The sequence below is a fragment of the Pleuronectes platessa genome, chromosome 16 (genome assembly GCF_947347685.1).
Source record: "Pleuronectes platessa chromosome 16, fPlePla1.1, whole genome shotgun sequence".
Classification (NCBI taxonomy): domain Eukaryota; kingdom Metazoa; phylum Chordata; class Actinopteri; order Pleuronectiformes; family Pleuronectidae; genus Pleuronectes; species Pleuronectes platessa.
In genome coordinates, this window is record NC_070641.1 from 1264956 (window position 1) to 1289933 (window position 24978).

Consider the following 24978-nt stretch of genomic DNA (forward strand, 5'->3'; position numbering starts at 1 on the left):
GCAGATGGTTCAGACTGGGAATCGAACCGCCGACCTTCAGGTTGGAAGACGACCACTCTACCCCTCAGCCACAGCCGCCCTGAGTAGGCTATATAATATTCTTTTAAAGCAGGGCTCCAGACTAACTTTTAACATTGGTTGCACCGGTGCAATGTGTTGGGACCTGGTATTTGTGACCTACAGTTTCGGCCTACATGAGTAGTCAAAAGCCTAATGCCGCATGTCCCTTTGTTCTGGAGAAAACCAGACCCTCCAAAACTCAGTCCCCCAGGGTGCCTCAACGTCACACAAAAACTGACCAGGGAGACACGTTTCAACTCCTATTGGTCACTTTGGGCCCAATGACTTGGAGGTCACCGGGCCAATATAAGGCCGGGTCTCCCCCTCTTCATTTCCTTTACATGCAACGCGAGATGCAGCTCGTAGCCCACCTCAACAAGGAAACCTCCTCGCAATCCAATCTCTACCAACCTTCAAGCAGCGACGCAATGTCCTGCCAGAGAACTTCAAACAGCAACTGAGCTGCACAGCCCAACAGAGCCACAAACCAGCAAGATGATTTCACAGAACTTTGAACTGCACAGCAACTCTTTTTTTCCCTTTCCATAGACGGATAACACAACTTGGCTTAATAATTATACTATGCTAAGAAAGAATGTTTATTGGATTCCTTGTGATGTTTATAAGTTTGATTTGTGTTGCTGTGATATTGTGGTTACAATTTATTTGAAAGTTAATGTTAGACATGATCATCAGTCTTTCCTCCTCAGGGTCCCTACGGGGTCTTAAAAAGTCTTACATTTAATAATCGGAATTTTAGGCCTAAAAAGGACTTAAAAAGTCTTAAATTAGATTTAGCTAGGTCTTAAAAATTAATTGGATATGGAGCTACTTCGCGATAACTTGCTCTCCAGTAAATGTGCTTTGAGGAAATGTCTGCGCTGCAATGTCAGCAGTACGGTAATCAGTTCCCCCCGCACAATTCGTATGGAAATAAATCTGCATGGAACCATCACTAACTTTGCAGCCCCCGGTGAGAACTTATCGGAGAACACCCAGTGTGTTGGTGAGGATTGATGTAAGGACTGTATATGAGGAACTTATTATTTTTAGCCGGTTCTGATTTCTAGCTCCGCTCCAAGTGTGTCTGCTAAAAAAACGGCTCAGAAGACTTCTCTCTGTTACTGTTCTTTAATTTGGCAACAGCACAGTACAGCATATGCCTATGAAAGGATATGGGTGGGAATACGTGAGATGCTATAAAAGGAAAGATGCGTGCGTGCAGACTACACGTCTCCATATTAACAATATACATCCTTATCTACCCGTATATACATATTAGCGAGGAACCCACCGTTTCTCGCGGATGCACATGCACAAACATACAGCACTCTCTGTCCGACGGACAGCTGTCTTCTTCCTGTCTCAAGCTGTACGCTTGATTACTACTGCGCCACACTCCGCTTGCGCTACTCTGAGCACACCCCTGAACCCTAACCGCCGCAGGATTGCAGCGCGCTCTGCTTTCTGTGATCTGCGTGCACCTCCGCGCTGCGGATAGGCAGCCTTTATACACAGTGCCTGCGGAGCAACCAGCAATCAAGCTAAAAGAGACGGAAATTCTACTAGTGTGATGATGTCTTTTGTAACTTAATGGGGAAGTGCAAGTTCAACAAAACTTGGTTGAATAAAAGCACGTTTAGTGCATGGTTAAAACAAGTGGAGGGGAATGTTTTTGAAGGCCACTGCACCTTTAGCAAGAAAACAGTAAAACTAGGAACATCAGGGGTAAAGGCTTTAGAATCGCATGCCCAGTCAGAGAAACACAAGAGAAGTGAAAAGCCAACAACAAACTCCTGCCATCTCGTCGGTGTTCGAGAGGCTGAGGACAAGGCTGGCAGCAAGATGGCCGAGGTCATCTCCAAGTTAAATATTCTGAGTAGGGGCTGCAAGGAGAAGTTGGCTGAGCTTGAGACAATTGAAAAGGAGATTGTGGCCTAGGCATCAGGGCCGAGAAGATAGAGGTTTATGTAGTGTTGGGGTGGGATGTTTAATTTTCTTCTCTGGCAATTTTTTTTTGGAACATACTTTTTTCTCTATGCTGAAAGAATCGTTTATTGAACTCATACCTGGTTACTGTTTGACAAACAAAAGCATCCTTATTGACTAGAAGGCTCGGTTATTTCTGATTCTATTTGTTACTATTTTGGACCTGTTTGGACTTCCAACTGCTGTAAGTACAGAGATACAGATTTTGCCTCAGTGCAGGGCCAGCCAGCTGTCGCCTGTAGTCCTTCTCAACCAGGTCTACAGACACTCACACACACAGTTCTGTGTACTGTTCTGTTCGTCATTGTTATGTTGAACAGGAATACATTTACTTTGCAAGTAGTTCTGGGACTTATTTCTTCTTTCATAGTAATTTTCCTTCATACTTTTTTGCAAGTATGGCCGTGAAATAAGTCTTAAATTCTATTCAAAGTGGTCTTAAAAAGGTCTTAAAAAGTCTTAAATTTAACTTGTTAAAACCTGTACGAACCCTGTTACATGCATCTAGTAACTTTCTCTAATTTTGCACACATAGACACACGCATGTCTCAGCACCTCTCTGACCCCTGCCACATGTCGTAAACATTCCAAAGGGGGAAGTCCGTTATCTTAGAGTGGCCAGCTGCCATTTTGGAAGAACGCTCACTCACACAGACAAACACACACTCACATACTCACATTATTATTTTTGTTTTAATGTTGCATAAGTGAATTTTGCCAACCTCTACACTGTCAAGAACTCTATATCCTTTAACTTAGTTATCTATATGGTAATTTTGGTTATAGTTATTAATTTAATTGTTAATCAGAGTTCCAAATTTGTAGTTAGTACTTTTATGAGACTTAATCAATAAATTGGCTTTCTTTTCCCTTCGTTTGAAGGGTGGTGCCCCAAGGTAACTAATCACTTAAAGTTACTATTTAATATTACGATTTTTAATATTAGTATAATTTTTTTTATTTTTGATAACTATATTAATTGAATGCCGAAAGTCACAACATTTTATAGTATCACGTTTAATGCATTATTGCACACAAATGATATAATTGTCCACCATTTTATATCACTGATATGATAATATTATAGCATAATCATGCAAGTACACTCTTTCAAAGTGAAATTACCTTAATTTTTAAGAATATTCAGTCTGCGGTTCAATTAAAATTACAAATATTAAAATATCCAAAATGTTTAATACATCGATAACCACACACAACCAATACAATAGATCAAATGGGCTCTCTGGCTCTGTTTCCATGTATTGCTCTTAAAAGGTCCTCAGTGTGTGCAAAATGGCAAACGAACCCAGAAGCACGACACTTTTTGGGAGTAGCAAGAGCTCTGGTTTAATGGACGATCAGAGGTCAAAAACCAGACAGACAGTCAGAGATAGCAAACATATCCAATAGGGAGCAGGCAAAAGGGGAAAGGGTGGAAAACCAGGCAGACGGTCATTGATAGCAAACAAATCTGATGGGGAGCAGGCAAAAAGGGAATCCAGGGTCCAGAAGGTTGGTCAGAGCGTAGATCAAGCAGAGGAGTGTAACAAGGGATGATGCTGGAAAGCTAGGAAAAACACACTCGACAATTTGGCAAAGAACAGAGAAAATGGGCCGGTATATATCCTGGGTGACTGATGGAAAGCAGGTGAGTCTGGGGGTGGGGCAGGTAATGAGACCCGTGGGAAGAGGTGATGCACAGCAGGGTGGAGTGACTGAATTCTGGAACGACATCAGAATTAGTACATGAAAATAGGATAACAGAAAATGCTATGAGCTGACTGAGGTTGTGACAGAACCCCTCCCTCTAGGGACGTCCCACCAGGCTGGTCAGGATGGACCCTATGGAAATCCTTGATGAGGTCTGGGTCAAAGATACTGCGAGTCAGGACCCAGGAGCACTCTTCATGTCCATAACCCTCCCAGTCCACCAGATACTGGAAGCCTCTTCCCCGCCGTCGGGACTTAATGAGACGGTTGACAGTGTGAGCAGGAGCCCCGTCAATAAGCCGGGGGGACTGGAGGCGGGCTGAAGCTGGGCTGAAGCTGGGTTTCTTAAACAGGATTAAGCTTGGAGACATGAAATGTTGGATTGACCCTCAAGGACCATGGATAGCGGAGACGGACTGCAGCAGGGTTAATGACCCTGGGATGGCGGAGACGGACTGCAGCAGGGTTCATGACCCTGGCTTTGGGAAAGGGACCGACAAATCGTGGAGCCAACTTCCTGGACCACACCCGGAGTGGGAGATCACGAGTGGAAAGCCAAACCTTCTGGCCAGAAGTGTAGTTGGGAGCCGGGATGCGGTGCCGGTTGGCCCCTGTCTTGTACCTATCCGAAGAACGCAGGAGAACAGAACGGGCCTGCAATCAGGTGCGACGACAGCGCTGGATAAACATCTGGACAGATGGGACGGCGGCAGTGGTGGATACCAACATTAATTTGTCGGTAGATCTTGTTGAGCTGGTCATTTCAAGAGTAGCTCACAAGCCTATAAAGTGTGGGCACCCCTTGTCTAACCCCTTGGTGACAGGCAAGGCGAGCAGATGATCTCCACTGGAGTACCTGCGAGCATCGATTCGCAGGAACAAACGGGTGATTTTTCCGGGCAAGCCCTGGGTGATTAGCATGACCCTGCTTCATCTTATCTTCAGTGTCCCAGGTTATAACGTCGCTGACCACCTTGGAGGGGAGGATACTTTCCGGTAATGCGGGACAACTGTCTGACTGGAACTGATGGGACAGCACATCAGGCTTGACATTTTTCAATCCTTAGCGGTAAGAGAGGGAAAAGTCAAAACGATTAAAGAATAATGCCCACCTGGCTTGACGGGAACTCAGCCGTTTGAAGGCCTTGATGTACTCCAGCTTCTTGTGGTCGGTCAATACCACAAACGGCCGTCCGCAACCTCTAACCAGTGCCTCCACTCCTCCAGGGCCATCTTGACAGCCAACAACTCTGGATTCTCAATGTAATAATGTTGTTCGGCTGGTGACAATTTGCCGGAGAAAAAAGCACACGGGTGCATCTTCTGATCTTCAGCTGACCGCTGGCTACCTCCACAAAAAACTGGCGCTCTTGGTCTGGAAAGACAAGGATGGGAGCAGATGAGAACCGTGACTTCATCTCAACGAATGCGCTTTCTGCAGCAGAGGACCACTGGAAGGTTAGTTTCTGGGAGGTCAGAGCCGTCAGAGGAGCTGCCACAGAGCTATTATTGCGGATGAAACAACAGTAGAAACGGCAAACCCTATGAACTGCTGAAGCCTCTTCCGAGTGTTGGGGTTAGGCTAATCAGCCGTTGCTTTGACCTTGGTGGGGTCCATCAGGATATGACCAGCTCTGATGATAAACCCCAAAAACGATTCCTCTGTGGAATGAAATTCACATTTCTACGGTTTCACGAAAAGTTCTCTGGAAAACACTGCGAACATGCTGCACATCCTCCGGTTCAGACTTACAGAAAATGAGATATGGTCAGGGTAGACCAGGGGTGCCCACACTTTATAGGCTTGTGAGCTGATTTTGAAATGACCAGCTCAACATGATCTACCAACCAAATAAAACATATTGGCATTGCTGCCAACACAAAAATGTCCTGAAATAAGAACAAATTAAGGTTACGCTACATTGTTTCAAAATCAAATGAGAGATTTATTAATAAACTAAAGCTAACATGGAGCTATAGTTGTAACTCTTACTTAAATTACGATGTACAGTAGTCTCTGTCTCAAGGTTCTTTGCTTTTAGCTCTAAAATAGTTTGTAGTTCCAGTCCATGTGTAGAAAATGCAGGTGTGATCTCACTGTCTCAGAGATTCAGACTGTCCATTCACCTCCCTGCATGTAAAAAGCACAAGAAGCAATCGAGCTAAGAAACCAAACTAACCAATAGAGCTGTACATAGTCCTGAGCACACAGCAACACAGCACAATAGCCAAACCCCGGTTCCAGCCTCACAGACCACCACCTTGACTCTGATATATGACCTTTTTCTGCACCTTGGTAATTATCTAATGTAAATGGCTAACTGCTGCTGGTGAACAATAGCACGTGCTTACACTGCATTTCGTGGCCTACGACATAGTTGGGAGTGTGTAATTTTTTTAACGGCTGGAGGGGGTGCTTGACCCCCGGCTGGTCGTGGCCCCTCCGTGGAGGGTCTGCGCCCACGTCGGGCTGCTCTGACCCGCACGCAGGAACTGGTAGGGCATCGTGGCACGGAGGGGGTGCACCCCCTCCTGAGAGCGCCGGAGCGTCCACGTGACTGCCTCTTGTCCAATCATGCATGCGTGATGTGATCTACCCACACTACCTTTTGCGATCGACCGGTAGCTCGCGATCGACGTATTGGGCACCCCTGAGGTAGACAAACCTAAGAAAATTCCAGAGAACATCATTCAACAAAGCCTGGAAGGCAGCAGGAGCATTAGTAAGTCCAAAAGGCATAACCAGATACTCATAGTGACCACTAGGGGTGTTGAATAGAGTCTTCCATTCATCCCCCTCCCTGATACGATCAAGGTGATAGGCATTTCGGAGGTCAAGCCTGGTAAACACTGTAGCCGCTTGCAACAGTTCGAATGCAGAAGAAATTAGTGAAAGGTGTTACCTGTTTTTAATGGTGGTGGTGTTCAGACCTCGGTAATCAAAGCAGGGTCGGAGGGTCTTGTCCTTTTTATCCACAGAAAATAATCCAGCTCCAGCAGGGGATAATGCCGGCAGCCAGCGAGTTATTTATACCTCTCCATGGCCTTGGTCTCAGGAGTAGACGGGGAGAAGAGTCGCCCTGTCTACTCCTGAGACCAAGGCCATGGAGAGGTAGACAGGGCGACTCTTCGAAGAGTCGCTCCCTGGGTGGTGAGGTACCAGGGAGGAGATCGATGACAGTCATACGGGCGGTGTGGGGGAAGCAAAGTGGCCCGAGCATTGTTAAACACCTCTTTTAAGTCCTGGTACTCAGATGTAACTCCTGAAATATCTGGAAACTCATTAGGAGGAGAGGCGCTTGAGGGAAGTGATGAAGCAGATCTTAGGCAGACAGCATGACAGTGGTTACTCCATTGTAAAATATAATCTACATATTGACTGGGTTACTGGTTAAGTCTCCAAAACCATGGGTGCCCTTAGAATAACCGGTGCATGTATCACGTGAAACGTAAGAAGCTCTGTGTGGTTAACTGACATGCCTAGACCGAGAGGGATGGTGCAAACGTGGAGTCCAGAAGTGAAGAAGGTAAAAGACTATGATGACTACTTGTCACCGCCCTCTCTCGCCTCCGTTACTGGAGACCTCCGTCGATGCAGATATCTGTAGGTATGAGCATGCTCAAATCAGCCGGAGGATCCAGTGCCGCCAGCTTATAATGTGATGTCAGACAGACCATTGTAGAAAGCATCAGTCAGCGAGGAGGAATCCAATTGCTCTCAGCAGCGAGCGTCCGGAAATCAATGGAATAATCCACCACTTGCCGACTCCCCTGGACTAGGTTTAAAGTCCACGAGCAGCCTCTCGGCCAAGGGTAGCGTGGTCAAAAATCTTCCGGAGACCATCAGAGAAGGCTGACACGGAAAAACAGATATCTGACTGCTTCTTCCACTCGACGGTTCCCCAATCCCGTGCCCGTCCCGAAAGCTGGGTGATGTGGGATATGTGAGAGGCTGCATACCAAAAGTCAAGGAACAGAGAGTAAGGAAGGACCGGCAGGTACCGTTAGCTCCAGAGAACCGTTCTGAAGCGTTAAGGCGAGGTTCCGCACCAGATAAAGCCAAAGGGGGAGGACTGATCGGCCGTGAAACAGCCGGCAGTTGACAGACTTGTGCTAACTGCTGGAACTGGTCGTTGAGAGCCTCCAAATGTAGGTTGTGGCATGCAGAAGCTTCTTGGAAAGCCTCTACAATAACAGTAAGTTGTCGCTCTTGTTGGTGCAGAGCACTAGCTTGTGCCGCCATCTCTCTCTGGGGAATCTCATAGTCGGCTGGGGTCATTTTTGGCCAGATCGTACTGTCGGGGTGCGCAAAATGGCAAACGTGAACCCAGAAGCACGACACTTCAGCAGTTTTGGGAGAAGCAAGAGTTCTGGTTTAATGGCCGATCAGATGTCAAAAACCAGGCAGACGGTCAGAGATAGCAAACAAATCCGATAAGGAGCAGGCAAAAAGGGAATCCAGGGTCCAGAAGGTACGTCAGAGCGGAGATCAGGAAGAGCATTGAAACGAGGGATAACGCTGGAAAGCTAGGAAAAAAACACTAGACCATCTGTCAAAGAACAGAGGAAATAGGCTTGTATATATACTGGGTGACTGATTACTGATGGAAAGCAGGTGAGTCTGGGGTAGGGGCAGGTAATGAGATCTGTGGGAAGAGTTGATGCAGAGCGGCAGTGGCTGAATTCTGAAACATGAGAATTATTACATGAAAAATAAGATAACAGAAAATGAAAATGCTACGTGCTGACTAAAGTTGTGACAGGTATAGTGTGTAAGATTTAGGTGGAAGGGATCTATAGACAGACATTTTATATAAGTAATCCTAGAATCAGAATCGGAATGTATTTATTGCCAAGTAGGTTTACCCCTACCTGGAATTTGCTTTGGTATATAGGTGCATACAATGAACATAAAACATAAAAACACAATAAATACTACACATAAGAAAAAAACAATATATAAAATAAAAATATATAAAAGATATAATAAGTAAAGTAAAATGCAAAATGCAAAGCAGGAGAGCAATGTGAATGTGTAATGTGTGTTAATGTAACACAGACTTGAGGCGTGGGGGCAGGATAAGAGTCCAAGTCAGGTGGTGGTCCCGGGCCTTGTTGATAAGGCCAACTGCAGCCAGGAAGAAGCTGGTCTTGTGGCGTGAGGTTTTGGTCCTGATGGACCGCAGCCTCCTGCCGGAGGGAAGTACCTCGAAGAGATTGTGAACCGGGTGGGAAGGAACGGCCCCAATCTTACATGCACACCTCATACATCATTGTGAGAACATTTAGATGTTTTGAGGACATTTTGACTGGTCCTCACAATTTTAAGGCTTGATTGAGGGTTAAGACTTGGTTTTAGCATTAGGGTCAGGTTAGGATTAGGGTCATTATATATCTAATTTTTATATAGGGTTATATTATGGCCTAAGAAGATATCCCGATTATTGGGTTATACGAAGGTTATCGGTTAGGTAGTTTGCCGTTAATTAAAGGGTTCCCAAACCCTGGCTCGCAAGGCAATCGTGGAACGTATTAATTTACACTTTGTCGCCACTGTAAGACTTTTACTAGCTCGTTCACTGCTTCTCCTCTCACATCTCCGCTTCACTCTGTCAAGTGTGTGAGTAATTAAGGGCGGGGCCATCCCGGAGCCTTTGTGTCTGAGTGTATACTCGAAAGAGATGAGATGAGGAAGCGCCACGACAGATGATGAGACGCCAGCTGTATGTTCCACCAAGGACATTTTTTAGTCGCACTTCACAGATTTATTTTTCTTTCATGTGCGCAAAATTACCTGTTAACAATGCCTAAAGACATGTGTTCTGGCTTTCTTTCCTACTCTTCATATTAGAGCCAGTCAGACGCCATACAAGACTTCCAACACGCACATATTAATTATTTTCTTACAGTGAGTTGAAGTGCTGCTTGCGTGTGGTTTGAATGTGTATGAGTTGGCCTGACGTCAACTAATAGCTTAACGTATGGTAACTAAATTATGTGCAAGTTCAAAGTAGCAATATAAGGGTTATTAACAATAATCAACAAACTTAGGAGCATATGGTTGAAAAAATGTTTCTCTGCGTCTGTCTCTCGTCGCACACCTGGTTCCATTAACCTCATTCAGCTGTATGTGACGCCACGGTCTGGTATTAGTCCCAGCGGGTCAGCTATGTTCAAACTTGCTCTAAAATATAATTGCTCCAGCAACATACACTGCTCAAAAAAATTAAAGGAACACTTTGAAAACACATCAGATCTCATTGTGTTCGATATTTATACTGATATGGAGAGTTTAATGTCTTAGAAACACAAGGATGCCACATCTTTGATGGAAATAAAAGTTTTCAGCCTACAGAGGGCTCAATTTTATAGACACCCCGAAAATCATAGTGAAAAAAGCGATGTGGCAGGCTTGTCCATTTTGCCAAAATTCAATTTCTGCAACTCAAAATGCTTATCAATATCTTGTGTGGCCCCCACGTGTTTGTATGCATGCTTGACAACGTCGCGGCATGCTCCTAATGAGACAACGGATGGTGTCTTGTGGGATGTCCTCCCAGATCTGTCTAAGGGCATCAGTGAGCTACTGTAAAGTCTAAGGAGCAACTTGTCGGGGTCTGATGGACCGAAACATAATGTCCCAGAGGTGTTCTATCGGGTTTAGGTCAGTTGATCGTGAGGGCCATTCAATTGCATCAATTTCTTCATCCTCCAGGTACTGCCTGCATACCCTTGCCTTATGAGGCCGGGCATTATCGTGCATCAGGAGGTACCCAGGACCTACTGCACCAGCGTAGGGTCTGACCATGGGTTCAAGGATTTCATCCCGATACCTAATGGCAGTAAGACTGCCGTTCTCTAGCCTGTAGAGGTCTGTGCGTCCCTCCAAGGATATGCCTCCCCAGACCATCACTGACCCACCACCAAACCGGTCATGCTGAATGATGTTGCAGGCAGCATAGCGTTCTCCTTGGCTTCTCCAGACCCTTTCACGTCTATCACAGGTGCTCAGGGTGAACCTGCTTTCATCTGTGAAAAGCACAGGGCGCCAGTGGCGGACATGCCAATTCTGGTGTTCTATAGCAAATGCCAATCGAGCTCCACGGTGCTGGGCAGTGAGCACTGGGCACACTACAGGACGTCGGGCCCTGAGGCCACCCTCATGAAGTCTGTTTCTGACTGTTTGGGCAGAGACATTCACACCAGTGGCCTGCTGGAGGTCATTCTGTAGGGCTCGGGCAGTGCTCAACCTGTTCCTCCTTGCACAAAGCAGCAGATATCGGTCCTGCTGATGGGTTGAGGACCTTCTACGGCCCTGTCCAGCTCTCCTAGAGTAACTGCCTGTCTCCTGGAATCTCCTCCATGTTCTGGAGATTATGCTGGGAGAGAGATCAAATCTCCTTGCAACGGCACGCATGGATGTGCCATCCTGGAGGAGTTGGACAATCTGTGCAACTTCTGTAGGGTTAAAAAATCGCCTCATGCTCCCAGTAGAGATAATGACTCTAGCTAAAGCCAACACTAATGGAAAACCAGTCGAAGTGATCAAGAGGGAGAAACTTGAAATGGCCTACACATGCAAAACCACTCCTATTTTGGTGGTCGTCTCATTGTTGCCCCTCTAGTGCACCTGTTGTTAATTCCATTAACACCAATGCAGCTGAAACTGATTAACAACCCCCTCTGCTACTTAACTGACCAGATAATTATCAAAAAAGTGCAAATGAATTCATGACATACCCTGATAAAAAAGTGTTCCTTTAATTTTTTTGAGCAGTGTATATTAAATATGTCGACAAACTATCTTAATATAAGATTGGATAGAGGAGGAAGTTGTTTTTCTACTACTACTGCTACAAAATGTGATGGCAAAAACATGCAATCTGATTTGTTCTGTGTATAGGGTAGGGCTGGGCAATTAACAGAAAATGAATCGATACACACATTTATAACCTAACCGACCTTATGCTAACTCATCTGAGTTAAATCGGTAATGCTTTCCCCAATCACGAACTGTCAGGTTTCTGCCATGTTCTGTGCTGTATCAGCATGCTACATGTAAATGGTAAATGGTTTTGTATTTATATAGTGCTTTTCTAGTCTTGATGACCACTCAAAGCGCTTTACAGTACAGTTTTGCATTCACCCATTCACACACACTTTCATACAGTGCATCTATCTGCAGCACTTTGTTATTCTATGGGGGGGCCATTCGGGGCTCAGCATCTTGCCAGAGGGCACTTCGGCATGCAGATTGGTCAGACTTGGGGTCCAACTGCCAACCTCCAGGTGTGACGACGACCACTCTACCCCTCAGCCACAGCCGCCCCATGTCCTCTCTCTGCACTCCCCTATTGACCTGCTCTAACATTACATTAGGGCTGTCGCAATTATTCAACGTCATCGATGATGTGGACACTGAAAATGCGTCGACATCAATATTTTAACAACATTAACGCAGCATAAAAAATGAAATGATACTAATCAATGAAGTAATTGAGCTATCTTTTTCAATGTGTAGCGGTACCTCTAGGGATGGGCGTTCGATTAAATTGTCTTCGTCGATCGTCGGGAGAGTTAATGACGAATTTTCGATTAATCATTAATATTTTCAAGTTAAAAAATTCACTATTTATTAGCTACATTAAAATGCAGTGAAAAAAAAACCGTGTTTCCTCATTGAGATCTTTATTACAAGATGAACAAAATATGCGCTGCCGTAATCTTAAGCAGCGGAGCCGACAGCTAGAAGCCGGTGCTACTAAACACAACTGACCCTCGTTTTTTTTCCCTCCAAAATAAAATAATAATATAAAAAAAACATAATTTTAAACAATTACAAATGTATAATACTTAGGTCTGACAGGTTTTGCCAAATGTAACTCAAAACTATCAAACAAGGTACCGAGTCGAGAAAGCTTCATAAAAATAGGGTCAGCACCAGCCTACTGATTTGTGTTAAGAAAGATGAGCATAGACGTCAACACAGCCTGGTGACCGTCAGTCCAGCCGCCGAAAAACCCGCTCTGAGGGGACTGATGTCGCCGTGATACACAGATAGCTCCGTGCTAACTTGGCTAGCCTGGCCGCGGCTCCGGTGTTTGCGCTGAACCAAGTAATTTTTTAACTCAAAATGGTCCCATGCAACACTTCGCCGTGACCTCTTCATGTTTACTTTGGAAATGGAACTACACATTAACTCGCAGCCAGTCGCAGGTAACTGAGTAGTACTGTGGCGGTTTTTTTGAAACACTGCCCCCCGTGGTCAAATGTGAAATTAGCGAATTTCTCGATGAAAAAATTATTTCATCGACGAAATTCTTAATGATCAATTAATCGATCGTCGATTAATTATGCCCATCCCTAGGTACCTCTATAACATTTTCATCGGAACAATGATAATGTTGAACAGTATAAGAACGCCCTCCACAAATCAAACTTTTAAAAGTTTTAATGAAGCACATACAGCTTATTTCAATGCATTTTAAGTACAGTAAAATGCTATATGTTTTCTCTTGAATGCCATTAAAAAAAATATATAGCTTAATGCTATAAATGTTAAAGCAAAGGAGTTCCTTCTGCTTTCCTGATACTGTGATGGACTGTTTTTCAGGAACAGGAAATGTTGAGTAAGCAGAATTATATTGAATCAGGAAACAAGTTGTTTGATAGTTGACTGCCATACCAGTAAAGACCGCAGAAGTACCCCTCATACCAGTTCCTTCAGTGGCTCTGCCTTTAATTCTGGACACAGTCTGAGATAATATGTAACTGTAAGCAAAAGATACTGATGCTAGTTAGATATGCAAGACACTAAGACCATGAGACAATAAATGTATTTGACTCAAAAATGGTCTTTACCCCTGTTATTTGAATATATGCAGTACATAATGGTTTGAAGGGCTGGCACTTGGCATGGTGTGTCACCTCACTATCATAAACAGACCATAACAGGGTTTGGTTCTGCTATATCATTTTACACAAGAATATGCTTTGAAAACACTTGTGGTAATTATTGATGAAAGTTCAAATAAAGCGTTTTTAAGTTTGGACAGATTGAATCCCGTCTCATTCAACTCGAGAATAAGAGTTTTAAAAGTTAACAATAAAATGGTAACATTGATCCTGTGACTAAGGAAGCCAGTGGAGGTTGCGCAAAACAAGTGTAATATGGTCCCTCTTTTTCTTTCCTATCAGGAGACGAGCAGTAGCATTTTGGACGAGGTGCAGGTGTTGAGTAGACATCTGGTCTAAACCCACATAGAGAATTGCAGTAGTCAAGTCGAGAGGTTTGGAAGGCATAGATCACTCTCTCTAGATCTTTGAGTCGGGGCTATAAGTCTCAACTGAAAGAAGCTAGACCTGACAACGGAGGAAATCTGCTTTTCAAATTTAAAAACACTGTCAAAATGAACACCAAGGCTCTTCACAAAGACGGGAATATTAGGAGCTAGAGGGCCAAGCGTGCCCACATCCAGCAGTTTGAGGTATCCAAACACAATAACCTCAGTCTTGTTTTAATTTAGTTTGACGAAGTTTAAGTTGATCCATGATTTTACGTCATTTTGCCAGTCAAACAGGGGCTGCAGCGAACTCTTAGTTTTCAGATTCAAGGGCAAGTATATTTGATTTAAAATCTGCAAAGCAGTGGAAAGAGACATCATATTTCTAAAAAAGTAATAAGATGGGGCCTAAAATCGAATTTTTTAGGGACACATGTTAGTGGGGGAGTAGTCACCCAGGTAGACAGAGAAACTGTCCTGCACGGCATGTACCACTGACAGATAGAGGCTATGGCTGATATCATAGAATCCTACAAGTGGCACAATCCTACCTTCTTCTTGCCACTCTTCCATAAAGGCCAGATTTGTGGAGTAGACGACTAATAGTTGTCCTGTGGACAGATTCTCCCACCTCAGCTGTGGATCTCTGCAACTCCTCCAGAGTAACCATGGGCCTCCTGGGTGCTTCTCTGATTCATTTTCTCCTTGTACGACTCTTCAGTTTGGGTGGACGGCCTCCTCTTGGTAGGTTTGCGGTTGTGCCATATTCTTTCCATTTTCTTATGATGGATTTTATGGTGCTCAGAGAGATGTTCAAAGCTCTGGATATTTTTTTATAACCTAACCCTGCTTCATATTTCTCCACAACTTTATCCCTGACCTGTTTGGTGAGCTCCTTGGTCTTCATGATGCTGTTTGTTCAGTAATGATCTCCAAAAAGCTCTGAGTCCGTCAGGTGGACCCTATTTACTAATTATGTGACTTGCAAATGTGACTTGTGAATGCAATTGGTCGCACCAGATCTTTGTTAGGGGTTTCACAGTAAAGGGGGTGAATACATATGCACTCAACACTTTTCAGATTTTTATTTGTAAATAATTGTGAAATCCATGTAATATTTCCCCCCACTTCCAAATGATGCACTATTTTGTGTTGGTCCATTACATAAACTCACGATGAAATACATTTTAATCTGTGGTTATACCATGACAAAATGTAGAAAAGTCCAAAGGGGGTGAATACTTATGCAAGGCACTGTATATATATATATACACAGTAGGGGAGAGCGGGGTAATGTGGGATTTTTTTTACATTTGCTTCCCTCTAGGCGAGCTAAAATGATATATCAGTAAAATTTACACATTTCCCATTAATTCAGGATGTTTTCTAGCAACGGAAATGATCAGAATGTCTTCAGGACAAAGGGCAGTGAAAATATGATTGTTTTAAAAAAATCTGTCTTGTGTCCAACTTTACCCCTGCACCCCAGGCTACTGATTTTACTTCCTCTTTCTCTTTTTTCTTTATGAATCTTTTGAGGGTTGTCTTTTCAATATTTTATCCCTTCCAGCATTTCTTAAGGACTTCTTTCCTTGCATGACCTCAGCAGTGTCTCACTTTACCCCACAGCATTTGTCCCACTTTACCCCGAAGCCACAATTTTAGAAAAAAACAACACCTCTTAGCAATTCAGGCTAATCTTCAGCTAGCATCAATCACATGGTTTTATATGTTGGAAGTTCACCAACATGTATGATATGGCCTTGTATTTATATAGCGCTTTTCTAGTCTTGATGACCACTCAAAGCGCTTTACAGTACAGTTTTACATTCACTCATTCACACACACATTCATACAGTGCATCTATTCACAGCACTTTGTTATTCTATGGGGGGCCATTCAGGGTTCAGCATCTTGCCCAAGGACACTTTGGCATGCAGATGGGTCAGACTGGGGATTGAACCGCCGACCTTCAGGTTGGTGGACGACCACTCTACCCCTCAGCCACAGCCGCCCCGATATAAGTTTTTCTACTTGATTACATTTTTTTGACACAGTTGATTAAGTTCTAAGCAAGAAAATTTACTTTTACATGCAAAAAACTATTTCTTGTGAAAAAAAAAAAAAACTTTCCACAGCACCAGCATCAACTTCTCCTTCATGGCAAGGGGGGAATGGGAGGGGCTTGAAAACATAATGGTCAAATGACCACAAATGTGTTCCGTTGCCTAGATACAGGGGGTTTCTCACATTACCTGATGTCCCATATTACCCCGCTCTCCCCTATACAATTGTGTTTTATATTAAACTGGGCCTAGTGCCTTGTATAAACATAGCTACCCTGTTATTGTGCAATCAATACTAAGCTTATCAAATATTACAAGGGTTCATTTATTCATGTTTTTAATTTAAACCTGTGCAAGGTACAGGGTGGCCATGCCACTGCCTTTTATAAACATACATCTTGCATACAACACAGAGCTATTAAAGTAATTCACAGATTCATGTTTTATTTTAAACATGCATGTAGAAGAGATAGTGAATCCTCAAGCCATCTGTGGATGGCACACATACGCCCACAATAGTGAGATGTCGGACCCTGATGGGTAGCACACAACTTATCTAATCTTGGACGGGTGGAGGTTGTCAGGCAGAGGGTCGTATCAGCCTCACAATATGTTGGATGCATTTAAATGTGTATTTAAAGACATTTAAATGGGGGAAAAATTGGTTGTGGGGGAAAAATTGGTTCGAAAAAAATTATAAAAAATTAAAAAAATTGTTAAATCAATCAAGGATTTCGCGACCCCCCTGCAGTACCTCCGCGGACCCCCTAGGAGTCGCGGACCCCCTGTTGAAGACCTCTGGATTAGAGGTATCCAAGTCAAGATGGAAGATACCACCTAAGTTGCTTGACAACGGCGGAGCTAAGATCCTGTGGGATCAGACTGACGAACAGTTGCTGGCTAACCCAACTGGACTAAGTGATGGTGGCAATGACCAGAAGAGGGCAGTAGCGATAGATTTAGCAATCATAGCGTGCAGAAACATTATGAAAAAGATCATGAGAAAATTACCAAGGTCTGAAAGAGCAACTAAAACAAATGTGGAGGGTAAAATGCAATGCAACGTAGTAGAGACGCTAGGGGCCCAAAGTGGCTACTGACTGTAGAAATATGGGGATGCAACATGTCGATGTCTGTCGGAGCGTGATCCCCGGTATATGCAAATATAAAATAACATATATGGCTCATTCTACTGTTACAACACAATTTTTTACAGTTACACAAATATGAGCGTTACATCCCATTTTGGCAAAGAGATCCTGAAAAATTCTAAACCCTGCTCTTTTAATTGTACACAACTGCCTGCTCAGCTGTGATGCATTCTCTGCTGCATAAGTATTGTGAACTATCGAGTCATCATGGAGGTCAACTGTTACACATTCGACAACATGTGTGCTTTTACTTATGTATTTGTCATTGGCCACTATTGGCTAATACTTTTGGCGGGTCTTAAATAAACATTCATGAATGCAATATGTATCACAGACCTTTTGGATCAAGCTGAATTAGTTTAGCTATAGGGTACCTAATCAAATGTACACTATCATCATCACGAACATTTGGTTTTACACACCAATGTGCATTGTATTTAGTTTTTGCATGTATTTTAGGACTTTGTTAGTCTTCTTTCATCATTTTCGTTATTTCAGGGCTACCTGTTCATCTCAGTGCTGGTAAACAGCAACAGTGAGCTGATCCGTCTGATTAACAACGCCATCAAGAATGACCTGTCCAGTCGCAACCCCACCTTTATGTGCCTGGCGCTTCACTGTATCGCAAACGTTGGCAGCCGTGAAATGGCTGAAGCCTTTGCAAGTGAGATCCCTCGCATCCTGGTTGCTGGGTAAGTGTCACTTTTTCTTATGTGTTGAATGATGGATACAAATATAGATTTACATCAGGTCACTTACTGTCACTGTGCCTTAACTGCTGATATGTGACTGTGATGCAATGCAGTGACACAATGGACAGTGTGAAACAGTCCGCTGCCCTGTGTCTTCTGCGGCTTTACAAGACTTCCCCTGACTTGGTGCTGATGGGTGAGTGGACGTCTCGTGTGGTGCACCTGCTCAACGATCAACACATGGTGAGAGCACAGTTCACACCCCTAGATACAGGGAATTTTTGTTTGTCAGCAGGCAATAACTACTGAACGAAAACTTGGTGGAATGATGATACATGAGATTTAAAAAGAACCGTTTAGATTTTGGGGCAGTGGTACATCCCTGAATATCCATGTGCGTATCCTAGTAACTACTAAAACAAAGAAAAGGTGATGAAAATGTAACCTTGTGGCGCAGGTAATTGTTTTAGATCATATACAAACCAAAGTCGATATTTTTTTAAGAAAGGTTTTACTGTCTTGTGTTGTAGAGGTCAAAGAGAGTTTAACAGTACACATATTTTCTTATAAAACAGGAATAGTAATACTGTTATCAAATCGATATGGTTAAAACCAATGTAAGACATTACAGGGGGTAGTTTTTATGAAGTTGCACCAGTGTTGCCGATGGAAATCTTGCCTTTGGCACCAAAATTTCCTGAAGTGCACTATACAGCATTGTGCTGTATATGTATGTGTTGTGAATCTTACATAATTTTCCTTTTAGATTAAATGGTGAATCTATCAAAGTCTCTATTGGATAAGCTAACACATTTTCACTTGGATGATAATCGAGAAGGTAACTGCAGGACTGGTCACTACTGGACCGTGATGAATCAGTGAATTTATTTATCTTCTGCGATGTGTCTGTGTCTCTGTGGTATAGGGTGTGGTGACAGCCGCCATCTCTCTCATAACTTGTCTGAGCCAGAAGAATCCAGATGAGTTCAAGACTTGTGTTTCCCTGGCTGTTTCCCGACTCAGCAGGGTGAGTATGTGTGCGCATGAGAATGTCTTTCTGTGATTTTGTGAACACAATTAGCTAGGAAACCATCTGTATGAGGACATTGACTCAGGAGTTAGAATGGTCGTCCTTTATCCAGAAGGGTAGTGGTTTCATCCTAGTCTTCCCTAGTCTGCATGCCGAGGTGTCCAGGTTTTGTGTAATGACAGACATTAATTTAGCCAAGAGCAGCTGGTCTGCTGTGAGCGGTACATTCAGCAGTTCAAAATGTTTTATCATTAGTTACAAAAATTTTATTATCAAGAATTAACTTTAATTGATATCAACAACGTAAGATTTTTGAAACTGGTAAGATTCCATCTAGTTTTGTTATTGGTTAGTGGGTTTTGTCATTAAAGATATCTACAGCTCAGTTGAATTATTACTTTCATATATCTACAATTTAATTCTGACCAGTTCAATATTGAATGATCTTGAATTGAGGTATATTAAAGATATATTAATCTATTGATAGATATATAGAAGAATCTATAGAAGTCAAGGAAGTTGCTTCATGAATAAACAGCTTGAAAGAAAAAAAGGTTGTTTTTGTATTTGATTAAGAATTGATTAATTAAAAAAATAAATGAACGATGAATCGATTGTCAAAATATCTTTATTTACAGGCCTAATATAACCAAAAATCACAGACCAAACTTTCAGGAAATCCTGATGAAATTACAAGCCAACACCAAATTTTAAATTGGAATTCAGTTGGAGCTAGAAAAGAATCATTGAACGATATGATAACCCTTTCTTTGCGACCTATTTCAAGGAAGATATGGCCAATCCCCCCCCAAATGTTCATTCATGCATTTATACACCATTTTCATAGCAGCTATTTTGACATAAAATAGTAGATTAACACAGGTGTAACTAATCACATTAATTAAGGCTCTATTAAGATAATAATTTAATAATTACACTTTATAAAATCCTTCAGAGGCCATTAGCTATAAATATTTTAGCTGATTTCACATGGAAGAGCAGCACAGCATCACTGTGGTATGAAGATAGATAACAAGATAAAACATATTGGAGCTCTTCTTCTTCCCCGAGTTTACTGGTGGATCGTAAACAGCTATAGGTTTATACCACAGTGATGTTGTGCTCCTGTGTCGTGTGAAAGCTTTTTTTTTTTTTACTTTAATGTTAAATGCTCACACAGTCACGGGCGGCTGTGGCTGAGGGGTAGAGTTGTCGTCCTCCAACCTGAAGGTCGGCAGTACGATCCCCAGTCTGACCCATATGCATGCCGAAGTGTCCTTGGGCTAGATGCTGAACCCGAATGGCCCCCCATAGAATATCTAAGTGCTGCGAATAGATGCACTGTATGAATGTGTGTGTGAATGGGTGAATGTAGAACTGTACTTTAAAGCGCTTTGAGTGGTCATCAAGACTAGAAAAGCGCTATATAAATACAAAGCCATTTACCATTTACAGTTGTCACTAAGATCAGCTTTAAGGAAATTAGTCGTCCTCTACTCAGAAGGTCAATCAATCGAATTTTATTTGTATAGCCCATATTCATAAATCACAATTTGTCTCATAGGGCTTTAACAAGGTATGACATCCTCTGCCCTTAACCCTCAACAACAAAAACTACTAAAATACCCTTTTAACAGGGTAAAAAGACAATTCTAACCTCAGAGAGAGCCACATGTGAGGGATCCCTCTCACAGATCCCAGTCCTCCCGAGAATGCATGCCAAAGTGTCCTTGGGCAAGATACTGAACTCAAAATTGCCTCTTCTCATAGAGTGTTGCACATAGATGCACTGTATGAATATGTCTGTGAATTGGTGAATCTAAAACTAGTGGTCATCAGGACTAGAAAAGCGCTATATAATAATTAATTAGACTCATAGATGACATGATTTGAAAACATTTACAAAAAGACCCAAATTTAACACTCTTAGCTGACTACTTAATAAATATAACTAAAGTATTTGAACAGCAGGCCGCCTCGCAATTGTTTATGCAGAAAAACCTTGGGTTAATGGAGGCAAACAACTGCCGTGGGGTATTTTTATAGTTTTTATCTAATGACTTCTCAAAGCACCTTTATGTTACAATTCAGAATCACTCATTACATATATTTTCTTGGAGTGTTTCTTTAACACACACATTATTGGGATTAAACCACCAACCTGTAATAAGTGGACAACCCGGCCTATCTCCTGAGCCTTAATCATTTTGGAACTTTTAAGTTATATACTAGACTAACATTTGGGAGCTGAAATTTGCATGGTAATAGATACTTGTCATTTCTGGGCTTGCTGTATATAATTAGTAGCCTGACGTTGTCATACTCATAATTCTAGTCAGAATATGAGTCTGATACCGCTCCATTGGGCTGTGATTAGGGGGCGTGTTTCAACCGAACCAGGAAAAAAAATGCCTCTTCGCTCAATTGGATAGACCTACAACCAATCAGAGCACAAGTATGTGAAGTATGTTAAGTGACGCATAGTTGTTGTCAACAGAAGTCAACTGCATGCACGCTGGAAGAAGTAGAAGAAGAAGATCAGTAAAAACGATTTTTGCCGGTGTTGTAAAAAGAATTTAAGGATACACGGAGAACTTAACAACATGATCAGCATTTTTGAGAGAAACCGTAATGCCGGGTTCACACCGGACGCGGAGGCGACGCCAAAGCGCCGCGCCGCGCTAATCCCTAGCGCGCCGGCTCTTGGCTGTTCACACCGGATGCTGAAGCGATGCTGAAGCGCCGGGCAGTGCTAATAATATCCCCCGTTGATCCAGTAGTATAAAAGCATACACTTACCTGCTGCTCCAAGATTAAGCAACAGCGTCCCAACATTTATCTTTTTTGGTGTTGTCTTTAAACAACATGTTCCAAGGATCATACAACTCACTGTACTTCTCCACTTCAATTATTAATTTAATGTCATCCATGTTGGAGAACTTCTCCGCTGTTTGCTCCGTTAAATGTCGGGTGTCGAGGGTAAATTACATAATCTCCACTCAAGCCTATGTGGAGAATACGTAGCCCCCCCCCCCTCTCTCTTTTTATCTTTATGACTGCTTGTGTGGCTGTAGTGGATGGGCAGAGGGGGCCATTTAATAATGTAATTGGTAAAAAAAAATTAAAATTAAAACTCCAGGACAACAGAAGGGGAATTCAAAGTATGGGATGCATATTTGATCATTTATATCGCATAAAATATGTCATCAATATCGTTTTAAATCATTTTTCAGTGGGTTTCCTGGCGCAATACGCTTGTGTCAAGCGCAAAAAATAGACTCGACACCGAAACGATCGCTGCACGGCGCTAGGCAGCCTTGGCGCAGCGCGGCGCTTCAGCCTCCGGTGTGACCCGCACAAAGGTTTAACATGGGAGTGGATGGGAGCCAGATGTTATTTAAGGCTTGGCGCTGCGCTTACGCGTCGCTTCAGCGTCCGGTGTGAACCCGGCGTAAAGGTGAATGCACGTACAAACAAGTTCTCCGTTTAGGATTACAACTCCACAACACATCAAACAAATCGTATCGCATTTGTTGGTCCTGTAAGAACTTAATAACACCGTTGGATAGCGACATTCCCCTGTTTAAAAAATGGATAGACGGCGAAGGAGACCAGGCTGAAGAAGCGTGTTCATCTGAGGCATCAGAGAAAAGAGACCAGGGGCTCAAGCGCTCTTTGGTGACGTGGTTGATTACGTTACTGTTGATCATCTGTTCATCGTCGTATAAAGCCCGCTCTGACAATTTGACTGGTCTGAACAGCTTCTGTTCGGGCATTGTTTCTCCCCAACGGAGCGATGCCAGACCGAACTTCCTGACCTCAAATGTTGTGGGCGGGGCTAAGTTCGTCTGGCATCCAGGCCATATAATTAGCAGCAGTTTACTGAAAAAAATTATAGTATATAACTATTATAGCATATATAAAGACAGTTTCTGTTGGTTTTCTAGATTGTGTCTTCAGCCTCCACTGACCTGCAGGATTACACTTACTACTTTGTGCCAGCCCCATGGCTCTCCTGCAAGTTGCTGCGACTGCTGCAGTGCTACCCGCCACCAGAAGATGGTGCTGTCAAGGGTCGTCTAGTAGAGTGCCTGGAGACTATCCTTAACAAGGCCCAGGAGCCACCCAAATCCAAAAAAGTCCAGCACTCCAATGCCAAGAATGCAATCCTGTTTGAAGCTATCTCACTTATCATCCACTATGACAGGTGAGCATTGTGATCAACATGACTCTGCACTTCAACAAAATATACACAGTAAAGTTGCTTAAACAAAGTTATAGTATTTCCGCCATTAAATCAGCAGTGTAATATCTGGAGCTTGAAATTAATAAAGGTATGATTACTGCTAATTTTGTCGCTATTGTTACTATTATAAAAAAAAAACGAAATGTTCTGATTGGCTTCATGGAGGACTGATTTAATACATTTTTCCAATTTAAGAGGAAAATAGACACGGAGGCGTTGTTTTTAAGGTCCAGTGTGTAAAATTTAGATGAAAGGGATCTACTGTCAGAAATTGAATATAAAATAATTCTTGTGAACTTTTCACTTGTGTCTAATCATCTAAATTGTACAAAATTTTATTTTCTTTAGCCTAGAATGGACCCTTTGCATTTCAATACTTTCTATTTACATCAGGAGCAGGTCCTTTCTATGGAGGCTGCCATGTTTTTTTTACAGTAGCCAAGACTGGACAAACTAAAAACCTTTTATAGTTTTTACGACAACTAAAGGCTACCACAGGTTCCCTTTCATGTTTCTAAAGGGAATGTAAGGTTAGAGGTATTCAGATGCAACAAGCAACTTTACCACCATATGTCACTAAATTCTGAACACTGAACCTTTAATTTAGATGGTATTGAAGTGGCTTCAACACTTAGATTAATAAAGCTTATTGTAGGATATTGTTAAGTATGGACCAACATGGACACCATATTAATTCATTTTCTAGTTATTTATACTTCTTTTGTCTTGTTTAATGAATCTTACTAAGTAATAAGGTGATCTGCTGATGAGCTTTTTCCCAATCTGAGTTTGACTTGAACAGATGTTAATTAAGTTTTGGTCTCTGTTTGACAGTGAACCAAATCTGTTGGTGCGAGCCTGTAACCAACTGGGCCAGTTCCTGCAGCACAGAGAGACCAACCTGCGCTACCTGGCTCTGGAGAGCATGTGTACTCTGGCCAGCTCTGAGTTTTCCCATGAAGCTGTCAAGACACACATCGAAACCGTCATCAATGCCCTCAAGGTGGTGCCTTTCACTAATAACTAAATACAATCACTAAGCATGTCTGAGCAAAGTATTTGCCCCCGTCCAGATTTTTTATTGTTTGCATATTTGTCAAACTTAAAGATTCAGATCATCAATCAAATTTTAATATTAGAGAAAGATAACCCGAGTGAATACAAAATGCAGTGTTTAAATGATGATTTAATTTATTAAGGGAAAAAAAGCTATCAAAACCTACTTGGCCCTATGTGAAAAAGTAATTGCCCCCTAAACCTAATAACTGGTTGTGCCATCCTTATTCCAGGCAAGGTAACTCATTTTGGAGCCAAAAATCGAATTATTTGTAAAATAATTTTTTTCAGCATAGATTATTTCTATCTGGTGTCAAGAACAGCATACTAAAAGTCCTAAGAAATCCTAGTTGAGGATTTAAAAAAAAAATCTCATCAATGTGTGCCAATAAGGCCAGGCAACAATACACCCCAATGGGACTATTTTTTTCCTTTACTCCTATCAAAATGAAACTTTACACAATGAAGTCCCCATGAAAAGTAAAAAATGTCATATTACAAGTTTCTTTGAAAATGAATTTGAATATGCAAATGAGCTATACACTAATCGAATATGCCCAAAATAAACCCAAATACGCTTAATTTTTTTCTTTACTCCTACCACAATAAAACTTAAGATGGTAAAAGTATACATGAAAAGTAACTTTTTTTGTATTACAAGTTTCTTTTGAAATGAATTTGAATATGCACATGAG

General features: G+C 42.4%; 1 protein-coding gene across 6 annotated transcripts in view; it reads left to right on the plus strand.

The window, feature by feature from the left end:
• The window catches only part of ap2a1 (adaptor related protein complex 2 subunit alpha 1), a 67107-nt gene that overhangs the window by 8210 nt on the left and 33919 nt on the right, over window positions 1-24978 (plus strand). For all 6 annotated transcript variants that reach the window (XM_053444285.1, XM_053444281.1, XM_053444283.1 and 3 more), the window contains exons 3-7: window positions 17758-17951; window positions 18065-18194; window positions 18877-18978; window positions 22929-23188; window positions 24062-24230. In XM_053444285.1, the coding sequence (XP_053300260.1) occupies window positions 17758-17951; window positions 18065-18194; window positions 18877-18978; window positions 22929-23188; window positions 24062-24230 (855 nt within the window). The remainder of the gene's footprint in view (window positions 1-17757; window positions 17952-18064; window positions 18195-18876; window positions 18979-22928; window positions 23189-24061; window positions 24231-24978) is intronic.